At 35.1% G+C, this 12,976-nt stretch overlaps 1 protein-coding gene across 1 annotated transcript; it reads right to left on the bottom strand.

Moving 5' to 3' along the window:
* Positions 1-2,491: 2,491 nt before the first annotated feature.
* Positions 2,492-12,332, bottom strand: LOC120470268 (arrestin domain-containing protein 3-like). Its single transcript, XM_089123730.1, has 7 exons — positions 11,690-12,332; positions 11,566-11,607; positions 11,412-11,472; positions 5,542-5,689; positions 5,334-5,430; positions 3,959-4,215; positions 2,492-3,822 (listed from the first exon to the last, which is right to left on the bottom strand). The coding sequence occupies exons 1-7, from the start codon at positions 11,985-11,987 to the stop codon at positions 3,430-3,432; spliced, it is 1,296 nt and encodes a 431-aa protein (XP_088979856.1). The 5' UTR covers positions 11,988-12,332; the 3' UTR covers positions 2,492-3,429.
* Positions 12,333-12,976: the final 644 nt, after the last annotated feature.

Below are 12,976 nucleotides of genomic sequence, written 5' to 3'. Positions count from 1 at the left end.
CTTATTAGAAATAAGGTATTTATGGCCCTCTGAAGTTGAATAATGGGACATTTATCCAAAATGCTATAAAATTGTTTGATATGAGGTGATACTGCATGGAAAGAAAGAAAGAAAGAAAGAAAGAAAGAAAGAAAGAAAGAAAGAAAGAAAGAGAAAGGTTATGAATATATAGATAGAAATAAAGAAAAAGATAGATAGATAGAGAAAGATAAAGAAAGAGAAAGAAAGAAAGAAAGAAAGAAAGAAAGAAAGAAAGAAAGAAAGAAAGAAAGAAAGAAAAGATAGATATATCGATCTGGGCAACTCAAGCGCTCTGAAGCGCGTTCTTCCTCTGCTGTGACTGAAATTACCGTATTCATAGTAATAGGCGCACACGCTTATTTTTTTAGCGGCTGGCTTGACCGTGTATTTTCAAACTGCGGCTGGCTTGACCGCAGTGAACCACTTGGCTTGCCATAATCCTAACCAAACGTATATTACACATGGTGTGTTTCTTATGCACGTAAAAACAAATTTTCGTGTATAAATTGCACGATAAACACACTGCGTGCGAGACGCATTTAGTTGATGTATCTATGGCAACCAAACGTCACTGGTGAGACAAACGTGCAACGGACGGACGGTCATATTACGTTTTGGCAGGGGAACAACTGGTCAGAAAATGTAATGAAAATGTAACAGAAGTTGTAGAAATGTAGTGGAGTAGAAAGTAGAATAATTGCTGCAAAATGTAACGAAGTAAAAGTAAAAAGTATGCACTATTTATTCTACTTAAGTAAAGTAAAGATACGTGAAAAATGTACTTAAGTAAAGTAACAAAGTATTTGTACTTCGTTACATTCCACCACTGATTTTAACATATTTATTTGATGTTATTGTTTATTTTGTTTATATAAGGTTTTTGTTTCAAAGATAGATATTTTAGATTAGAATAGATTATTTAAACTGGCTAGTTAGTCGTTATAAATCGATAAACTTTCAATGCAGACATAATCCCTTATTTTCAATAAAGCAAATAACAACACATTTCTAGTGCATAAAGGTGTATTATATATGTTAGAGATATATGCTGGTTTTTATCGTATATCGCTATATCTGAATTGTGTTTTTGGCATGTTTCTAACACTTTTTGTTGTTTCTTGATCTCATAATCATGTAGGCCTAGTCTTTTTTATCATTACTATCATTAAATATTTAGAAGTTTTTACCGTCACATTCACAACTTCAATATGAAGAGTTCAGATGCAAAAGCCTCTAAGTGCCATTTGAAATTTTCTTCTAGAATGATCATTTTTATCAAACTTGTATATTTAAGTTTAGTGATTTCACTTAAATTGCAATGACAATTACCTATTAATTGTTATTTAAGTGAGATTACTGAACTTAAATATACAAGTTTGATAAAAATCATTATTAAAGAAGAAAATTTCAAATGGCATTTAGAGACTTTTGCATCTGAACTCTTCATATCGTTTTTAGCCTAATGATAGTATACAATAATGATAATAATATACACTGTAAAAAAAATATTGATGGTTTAACTTAAAAATGTAAGTAACCTGGTTGCCTTAAAATTTTAAGTTGATTGAACTGGAAAAAGTGAGTTAATACAATGAAGGAGATTAATTTAACCATCAGAAACTCAAAATAATAAGTTATCTCAACTAAATAAATTATTATAAAGTTGATTTGACAAAAGAAAAAATGTTGTGATAACAAATCTTGAAAAAAATTTTTACAGTGTAGCTGCAAGAACCAATTAACAGGGTTCAAATGGTTAAGACCCTGACATATAGTTCTAGACCCGAAATGTGTGGCTGACACACATCCACAATGGAGAAACATAAGATAGAAATATAATGTTAAACTATAACACTTAATAAACACTAAACATGCTTACACACACAGATTTAGTTGTAAATAGATATTTGAAATAAATGACAGGTAACAAATTGCTTACCAGTCTCCTTTTTTATAACACCAGTGGTGTAATAAGCTGGCATAATTGCAAAAATATATATACTTTGGTACTTGAAATGGTAAACTTGTAACAAATTCACAATTTTCACACACTCACACACACACACTCTTTTTCGTTAGATAAAGATATTTGAAATAAATGATAGGTAAGAAAATGCTTAGTTCTCCCCTTTATAGCATTATTTTCAGGTCTTACTGTTGTCATAATATGTGATATAATTGTAAAAACTGAAACCTAATCTGAAATACAAATGAAGAGGTAAACTTTGACAAAATGTGATTTGTAATGACATTATAATGATTTGATAATGTCTTAATATGAATAAAAAAGTGAAACCTATTAAGAAGCAGATTGAGCCAATGAGTGGTCCTCTGTGTAATTATAATGTTATAATGGCAATTTCTGGGAATTTACGACAGGAATAAAGTATTTTTTTCCCATCTTTTTAACTGTTATAGAGGCAATTAGGAAATCACGGTTCTAGAAACAATAAAAAAAGCTTTGTTAAACTTCATGATCCGTCATTTATTTAAAAATTTCAATGTTTCCAATGTCAAAACACCAACATAAAATATGGCACCTGCTCAGGTGACATCTTTTTTCAGATTTTAATGTGTACACTGGTGTCGTGAACCACGTTCACAGCCGAAGCACAACCAAAACAATGTTCTACCGCAAGATGCATAGAGTATTATTTAGATGGCCTAAACTTACATAGTGTAGCTTTAAAGAACAACAAAAGGCCACACTTTTACTCCAAACAACATCCATATATACATTTTTAACTATTAATGAACTACTCAAACTATTGTTTTTCCAGTTGTTTACCAGATTGGTCCTATAATATGTGAGTAAAATCAGTTTTATATTTTATTCATTCATGAAAACATACGTTTTATTACAGTAAAGAGATACTCGGTGTCAAAACCCCCCCCCCCCCCCCATGAAAACATGGTTGTGTGTTTAGCAGACTTGTTTGTCTACTGTTGAGACTTGGTTTGATATAATATCTATGTTCTTAAGATTATTATAGGGTTAGTTCACCCAAAAATGAAAATTCTGTCAGTATTTACTCACCCTCATGTTGTTCCAAACCTCTATGTGTTTATTTGTTCTGCTGAACACAAAGGAATATATTTGGAAGAAGGTTTTAATCAAACAGATCTCAATCCCCATTGACTACCATAGTATGTATTTTTTCCTACTATGGTAGTCAAGACAAATAAGGTAGCAGAACAAATAAACACATAGAGGTTTGGAACAACATGAGGGTGAGTAAATACTGACAGAATTTTCATTTTTTGGGTGAACTAACCCTTTAACAGTCAACATCGATACCTTAAAATATATATAAGGCTTACATATAGTTACATACATAATCATTCTCGCAATCAAGGTATAACAACAAGAATAAAAGAAACCTAGAAGGTGATTTTAAAATCACTTTGTCAAGATTTTTTAGAGTGGTCTGGCAACTGTGGATATAATTGATGTTCCTGATATGGAGGTGGATCTGATGCGTCATTCTGACGAGAAACTGAATGACCAAATTGACCAGGAGCTCCGACGTAACTAGGAGGAGCAAACTGATCCGGTGGTCCAGGGAAACCAGGAGCAGGAAACGGACTCAGAGGAGGTCCGTAGTAGCTGCTAGAGGCACCAAACTGACCAGATGGAGGCATTTGAAGTGGGCTGGGGTTCAAATTGCCTCCTGGTGGCTGATTCCAGATCCCAAAATCACTGTTTGTAGCACTTTTTGCACCTGGTCCAGACTGAAGAGGAAGAACCACTACTGGGAATTTGACCTCCGGGTCTGAGGCATAAGGCACGTCCAGGTAGACCTAATAAAAGCACACATAATAAAACAAGAACGTTGTTCATATTTGTGTAGCACACACAGTGATGCCAATCTAATGTATTTGTTCACTTTATTGCTATGATTGACTTTATGTCTTTGCTGTAGATGCTGAAACTCACCCGGAGCCTGTACTCAACATTGATGACCTTACAGTTTAGGATAGAGATGGTAAGGCTGGGAGGAATGGACAGCACTTTTGTGACCGTGTTCTTTGAGTTCGGCTCAATGGTTTCTCCTTCCTCTTTAAAAAGGTCATGTGTGTGAAGTTTTCTCCTTCCTTTGGCGAAAAAAGTGTGTTTTTCATAAAGACAGTATTTTAGCTTGATTGCACGGGATAAGTTGTTCCGAACTTCAGCCAAAACTTTCAAGCCCTCTCCTGTAGTGAGACACAATAAGGTCAATTGAAATTACATGATAAAATATCACAAGAAACTGTAAATGTCCATTTTAATTCCTAATGCCTCTTAATTCAGAATGTTACATATAAAATACACGATTCAAAATTTATAAAGAAAACAGTACTGATAATATTATGACTGTGTGAATGTGCAGACCTTGACATGAACACCCACCTTGTCGATTTTTAGCTACATATACCGAAATATCTGAAAAGCTTTCAATGCTCATTTTCTGCAGTATAGATACATGATACCAGCAAAGTTTTCTCTGTCTCTCATCTCTCCAACAGCGAGTGACACACAAACCCGCCTCCCCTCACTCACTCATTGGGTTTATTTGCTCCTCATGAATATTGTCGGTGTTACAAGGCTTCAATTTCGGTGTGGGATTGAGTGTATTGCGCATAATTTTACTTTAATTCCCACATACCCACACACCCAAAGTGCGTCACATAAAGCCGCCTCTCAGTATTATTTTTATTTTATTTTAGAGTTATTTTTCGCTGCTTATAGCAGTAAAAACAATCAAATACACACAATAAAATGGCAAAACACCAGTCTTTGGTAAGTATTCACGTAAACACAGTCTGTTATGTTTTAAGTGAACGTGAATAGTTGAGAAAGAATATGCATGTATAACAGTAAAATGGATCCTTGCGTCAGTTCTTAAAGTGACAGCAGCCTAATATTCCAGCTGCCAAATTATTAGATAATATTTCAAAAATCTATATGGCAGTTTTTCCCTTTGGTATCGATGTACCAATAGTAGTAGTAGTAAATTCGGAAAACCACTAAACGCATTGGTTGGCAAGCAAAAAACTTAATGTCAAGCCCTGATTTTATGTATACATTTTGTTTAAGCCCTGTAAATTACGATTTTCCACAAGTCAATGAAGCCCTGCATTGGGGAAAACAAAACAAAACAAAAACGAGTAGAAAGTTCTACAAGTGATGCATGGGTTCAGATGAAGGACCCATTTCATCTTCTTACAATACAGAAATGGTTGTGTATACAATAATCAAACTTTTATTTGTTTATTGACAAATAGAAAACATGAACACTGCTGAGACATTATAATAAGAACTATAATTTTACCGAGGTAGTATCCCATTTTCTCAGTGCTTATGTCCATGGAGACATTCCCAGAGGGGAAGAGTTTCATTTTTTTCTCTTTGCTTCCATACTGAGGCACCTAAACAAGAAAAAACGTGTAAAACAGAGATGTCTGAACCCCAACATATAGTAGAGGAATGTATAGTATAGATTAGAAAGACCGTACATGGGATTTTAGACATTATCTCACCATTAGTTCAGGACTAGACACAACCTGACTGGAGACATAGTGAAACTCTGCTTTGGCTTTGCTAGAAACACGCATTGATCTGGATAATTTTGTCTCCAAAGTGTAAGCAATGTTTCCAATTGCACTTTTGAAGGTTGGTGGGAAGTGCCTATAAGAAAATTATGTAATGTATAAATATAGAAATTCAACGGTGATTCACACTCAGAATTCAGCGTTTGTCAGTCGTTTTATTGTACACAAGCGGAAAAGCGTAATTGTCCAGCAGAAAGTAAAGTCTCATTAAAAGTTTGAAAATCTTGAAAAAGGAAATATTGGCAGAAGTAAAATGTTCTATTTTATTAAAATTACACTATGTAATTTTTGGCCCTAAGATGGATAAAAAAACAAAACTTCTTCAATTTTGTAGAAGAACATTGTTTTGGTTGTGCTTTGGCATTGTGTGACTTTAGATGAATATGGTTATTCCACTGTTCATAAAACATTCACTACTAGGCTTAATAGCTTGAGAACCTTCCCATCTAAACTTACTAAATCTAATTAGATGAAGATGTTACAGTAGACCCAGTTAGTTAAATGTCCGAGCAGAAGCAAAATGTAGATCTACATCTGGGGAGCGATATTTTTTTCCTAGGATGGTAGGGGAAGACTCATAAATGTTATTAACCCCAGTGACGAGTAGGTTTAGGGACGGTGTTGGGGTAGGTCATATATTTATACAGTAATGTAACGTTAAGTAAATGGCGGTCATAAACACGCTGAAAACCGATTGTGCATGTTGATAGCACAGCAAAAATGGAAATATGAATTGCCGTGTCTTACATATGCCATTTCATGAGATCAGTCTGCATTATACAATTCCACGACAGCGCTACAAAAACCATAATGAAATTAGCCTTAACAATAGATAATACTTTACAATGAACTCTAGAAAGCTACATTTTGCAATTTATCTGTTTAACAAAATATCTTACTGACCTACTGAGTAATAAAAACACCATCTCAACATCGCTTTTACAACATTTCATATCCCTCAGTTCTCGCCATCTCCAAAAGCCAAACCAATGTTGGTTCTTGTTTTGGCGTTCTAATTTGCAGGACTCAATTTACGCTCTATTCCCCGGAGGTTGGAGATTTAGCTGCTCCATGTCAACACGGAGCAAATTTTCTTTATTTATGGATATGATAAACGCACGGGCGGGCACGCACGGGCAATTGACGCAAGTATGCAATTTTGCGCAAAAAACATTCTGCTCGGTCTAAAATATAAACACTTATAACAGGCCTTATCAGGCTTAAAACAATACTAATTTATCTTGCATAGGCCCTTTAATAAGAAATTTAGAAATATATCTTTAGAAATATATCTATATTAAACATGCTGTTAAGCCATTAAAAAATATTACTATGCCTCATTTTCGAAAAACTATCCACCAAATCAAAGTTAGTTGGCCATAACCAAGTGGGGAATTGCTGGATATACATTCAATGTTGTAACCGAAGTGTTTCTTTTACTGTCTATGGTTGTAACGTCTGTCAGACACTTTGAAGTCTCCCCAGATATAGAACTCCGGACGTCACGTGACCTACTCTGTTTAAACCGCCATATTGGCAGGCAAGCCGATCAAGGACCGGGACGTGAATGAATGATGGCTTTAGTTTCAAGGCGACAGAGTTCACAGCACACTTTAATTCAAAAACACATATAATCTATGTATAATCTATGTAGATCTATAATGCCCCCGGGGTGCTTTTCTGTGTATTGATAAAGGAACTGATAGTTTTCCTGAAAGTAGGTTAATAGGAGGAAGAAGAGTCAGCCTCCACAGAACATATATTTTTATTTATTTTATTTTTCGTGCATTTATGAGGGAAAAAAAAAATGTAACGGACATAACAGTTCTCCATTATAGACCGAATTTAAAACTTTCACAGACTTCAGAAAGCACAGCCTTTAAAGTAGCCTAATTGTATCTTATACAATTCCTATCTTATTTTAATTAATGCTTCATCAACCAATTGCCTTGATTAAATAAATAAGACGTAAATGTAGAAGACGATAGAAAAGAAACAGATGCCGGCACGTGAACTGTCATAAATAAACCATAACTCACCGTAAATGTTGCTAGGCTACTTGCCTCACAAACCGTATAAATGTATAGAAAGCGTGATGTGTACTTTTAAAACAGAACATTTAAAACGAAAAACATGATCTCTGCATGCTTATGTAATAATCCATATGAAATGTGCATTTCTCTCTGGTGCGTTAAAGGCTACTGTGAAGATCGCGAGTCAGCATCATCAACTTCATATCTTGAAGACGACACACTGACAGAGAAAAACCTTGTTTAATAATAAACAATTCAAATGACTCCTTGCAATATTTGACATATTCATAATCATACCTTTGCTGGTTCTTTGCAGCTTTTAGATACTTTGGAGCGCCACCTTGTTACATGAACGCACCATGCCTCAGCACCAAAAACGTGATTTTTTTTTAGTATTATTATTTTTTTAAATCTAAAATAAAAAAATCATGATACGAACCAAATTTTGGTAGGCTATATTGTTACAGCCTTAGTAGAATGAGAAAGCAGGAGTTTAGTCGTTTGTTAGTTGTAAAAAAAAATTTGATAAATAAAAAAGGCTATCTGAACATCTTTGCCAAGCGCAAACCAGTACAGAAGTAATCAATAAATTATCGGGGAGGGTCATGCTTTTTTCACAATCGTTTTGGAGGGTCATAGAAAAATTAATTACTGGTGAAGGGAGCCTCTTCAAATCTTTTTTGACTTTCCCAAATTTTTCCCAGACATGAAAATATCCTAATGATGTGTCATTAGTTGTCCATTGAAATAATCAACAAAAAAAATAAAAATTAAAAAAATGAAAAACCGTTTATGGAAAGTGTGTGAAACATTGTGTTTTATGGGATAATGATAATATCTTTACTGACACTATTGTACAATTATTCTTTTATATCCTTATGGTGGGATTAAATGGGTTAAACGTACAGTATGCGATTTTTGGCCACCATGGGTCACTCGTTTAAAATAATAACAAAAGACGTACTTTGATGACGTCGGGAAAGAGCGTGGGCTCACGGGAGTTGTTGTCGCTGTCAATGACAACCAGCTCAGCTCATGACATGACATCATCGTTTCACAAAATATTCGGATATACGGCATCTCTCTGTAGATTTAGCTTGTCAAGAAGCTTTAAATGCAACCCCAATGTTTACCTGTGTCATGCTTCTCCTGTCCCAAACCCTTCTCGGGTCATATTTTTCAGGTACGTTTGAGCTTTAGCTAATGAGCTGGCTGTAGCAGCAGAACGTGCACGCAAAGCGTAATCGTGGTCCATAACTATACAGACGAATATAAATATTAATATTACGCTACTTCAATGAATGACCTATTTTAGAACATTTTTCATATATAGAGCCCACCGGATTATAAAGCACATAAGATACTGCAGTCAAACGTTTGACTGGGTTTGCGTTATGCATCCACTATGTGCTAAAGGCTAAAGGAAATGTAGTGAGTGCGCGGCGCCGGAGGTGAGGCGTTTATTTCTCGCGAACAGCAACAGTTGGCTGATTTGAATGAGACAACACGGTTACTGTGAACGGGGAGCGCTTTATGCGCGAGCAGCACCGGGGACAGTGTGTCTGTTAAGAGTGAGCGCTCGTGAGCGGGCACGTGATTTACACACATAAAAATACGTACTACTTTTTTTTCTTCGTCATTTTCTTTGCTTTATTGGCGGTAGTCTGGTGTTCCCCTTTGTGTTTGGCGGTTTCGCCGGGTTCCGCAAGGAAGTTAGAGAAAATAGAGGAGTCAAAGGTTATATGACGCCATAGACGGGCGACGAAACGGAAATAAAGAAACGTCCCGTGTCTTCGAATTAAACTATAAATTTCTCCGTATTTGAAAGTTGGTGGAAACTGTCGGGATAATGTAAGTACACATCTAATAGAAATATATAACATAGATACAGTTATTTTTGCTATTTTTAAAGCAGAAAAATTACATATTGTGGCTTTAATCAACAGTTTAAACATTCCCCGAAGTCATTTTGAAGTTTTATGGTTTTAAATTTTAAATAGACTTTAAATCATATCACAGCCGCTCTGGCGCTCTCCTGATTTGCCTGCCAAAATGGCGGAGTTTAGATTGCGTGACGTCAGCTGCCGATATTACAGCCGCTCTGGCGCTCTCCTGATTTGCCTGCCAAAATGGCAGAGAGATAGTGGTCAAGTGAAGCCAGATTCGATATGGTTCCACATTCCAAAAAGTATTTTCAAGATGTTCAGCGGGCTAAACTTTCTTCTGAAATGTGATTTTGAGATTTCCAAAATACCTTTCAAATTATCTGAGTTTCACAAACAGGTTTTGCATTATTGGAAGATGGTATTTACCCATAACTTTACCCCTCACTGTGCCACCTTGTGGAATAATAGAGTTATTGTATCAAACAAAAAGTCTTTGTTCAACCAACTGTGGTTTGAACAAGGTATTATCTTTGTACATGACATTTTAGATATAAATGGGGAAATCTTACAGCTGCAAGATCTAAAAAACAAATTTAATAATATTCAATGTTCTCTTAAAGAATATAGGACAATCTGTAAATCCATCCCAGTGAATTTGATACAGCAGATAAAAAACACAATTATTTTTTCTAATGTCCAAATCAAGCTTCCAAACTTAACGATAGGGGAATTGAACCTGACGGACAAAAAATGTGATAACAAATATTTAAACAAAGCGTTCAAAGGTTACATATATCATGATTATGACAGGAAGTAAAACTTAAAATATTAGATAATCCAACAATTATAGAAAAACATTGGAAATTTATAAAATGGCCAATTGCACCCAAAGTAAAAGAAATGCAATTTAAAATTCTTAACAACTACTATCCATCTGCGGAGACACTGAGGGGTAGATTTGGTTTTGAAGTTGACCCTTGCGATTTTTGTCATGAACACCCAGAACAAACAGAACATTTATTCTTCCTTTGCTCAGTTAGCAGGAAGTTCTGGCAAGATGTCCACAGCTGGTTGAAAAATAAAATTAGTGAACTTGAACAATTTACCATCGAAGATATTCTAATTTATAATTCCAAAATAACAAGGGACCTTTCAATTTTGATTAACCTTATCATCATTATGGGTAAATACCACATTCACAAAAATAAATGGAAAAAACAATTGCCAAATGTAAACTGTTTTAAAAATGAATTTTCTATGTTTTTATCCTCCTTGAACCTTGTAAAGAAATCTAAACAAACTGTAGAAGATGTATGTTATGCTACTGAAAAGTTTTTGATCCTGTAACACATTATTTATTTGAAAACTATGCCTTGTTTTATGTATTATTTTTAATTTATTTTATTTATTTATTTATTTATTTATTTTTCATTGTCAATCTGCATGTTGTTGATGCCTGGTCTGTTTTTTTGATATTGTCTCCACGAGAGTTTGTAATAAACTTGCAATAAAAAAAAATAAAAATAAAAAAAATAAAAAATAAAAAAAGAGATAGTGGTCAACTGTGCGTGCGCGCTCACTTAAGAACAGCACGCAAAACGTACGCCATAGAAGAAGTCTCAGAAGAAGATGCATATCAACATTCACATCATGAACACCTGTCTATGATGAATCCTACTCAACAGGTGACGTTTAAAAAATATGAAAACATTAACCAAAATATTGCATTACTGAAAACAATATAAAAAAATAAAATAAAATAATGACTTGGTATATTTGTTTTAAACTTCGTTTAATTATTTTATATTATCTCGGGCATTCTTATTGTCATTGACCCACATTCACACGCAACTTTAAGATATGCAACAAACAGACTTACTGTAGAGGCAACTGAAAGCTGAAAGGGTAAACATGATGACCCGGTGTCACAACCGAAGGATCTAACAAGTCAAAAAATCAAACCAAAGATCAGTACGTTTTTCAGTTTTCAAAGAACAAGTTGCATTATTCATCTAAATTGCAAACAGACTTACACAGCTGTCCTGATGGATCTTTTAGCGTATTATGGTCATTACCTAAGTTGCAACACAAAACAATGCTGATTAAATCTGACTTCGCCGAATTGTGACATAAAACTACAGCTGAAGTTGCTCCTACCATTTGTTTTGTCCTCCCGAACGAAAAACATCTCCATAGAATAATACTTCTCCTTATCAGAGTACACAACCGTGGTTTTACCGTAATGCTCGCTCCAGGACACCCGTGCTTTACCTTTAATTTTCACACTCAAAGACTGAATTTGCGTGTCCTTTTCTACATCCAGAAGGACTTGTCCCGATATAACATCCCCGCTGGTGAAGGTATTGGTCTCATTGATAGGAGTGTAAATAACAGAAATGTTTTTCACAGTGAGAGACATCGTGTCTCCTGGTGTCAATATCCGCTTCTGGTGCATGAACTACACGGAAGATCTATTTAGTAGTCAGGCCAGCAGGACAGGTGGAGGAGGAGTTAAAGGAGCCGATGCCAAACGCCTCACCTTCAAAGTAGACGAGAATGCTGCTGTGCAGCTGTGGCCTGGGGAGGATTGAGATAAGTGCAGTCCAGTTTCACTTCTCGTATGCTGCCTCCCAATTCGCATACTATCCGTCCTAAATAGTATTCGAAAATAGAATTAGTACGTCCCAAATCGTAGTATGTTGAAATGAGTGTTTCAAAGATACCCGGATGGTCTACTTTTTCCGGTCAGAATCCGAAGTGTAGATCGATGCACACTCTAACGGCTGATTTTGCCCACAAACCATTGCGCGTTGGACGAGGATTCGGTTAGAACTACAAACACGACTAAAAAGTAAAAAAAACTACAGACACGTAGTCGATACGGAGGACGCGCGAGTCCCCGCGGTTGTGTAGAGAGGTTAAGATAAAGACCTTTGAGTGATTAATTATCAGTATCTAACCTGACGAAAATGAATTTATTAAATGTTGTCCACATTATATTGCATTTGCAGCAGCATTGTGAACTTTTGTAAAGACACGTTTAGCTATTACGTTTTAAATGCATCATTATATTCAAATTGCAAACACGAGGAGAGCATGAAAGACCCACAACTGGCAGATGAATTTTAACTGGATTTTAACTGTGACAAGATGATTGAAAGGGCAGTTTACGGTGACAGGATGCACGCAACATGTAATCATAATAACATATTTGGTATTCCAGTAAAGGTGATAGATTATTTAGGTATTTGGATCTGTAAAGATAAAAAAGAGAGAAACAATTTGAATTTTACACCAATTATTAGGTAAATTAAACCAAAATTAAACTCATGGTTAATGAGATATCTTTCATTAAAAGGAAGAATATTATTATCAAAAACTGAAGGATTGTTGTCACGCTTGGTATATACAGCTTGTAGGAGCCATTTAATGGGAAAGTCATGT

Source organism: Pimephales promelas, chromosome 19 (genome assembly GCF_988280905.1).
Source record: "Pimephales promelas chromosome 19, fPimPro1.hap1.1, whole genome shotgun sequence".
Lineage (NCBI taxonomy): Eukaryota > Metazoa > Chordata > Actinopteri > Cypriniformes > Leuciscidae > Pimephales > Pimephales promelas.
This window is presented reverse-complemented; position numbering and strand designations above follow the sequence as displayed.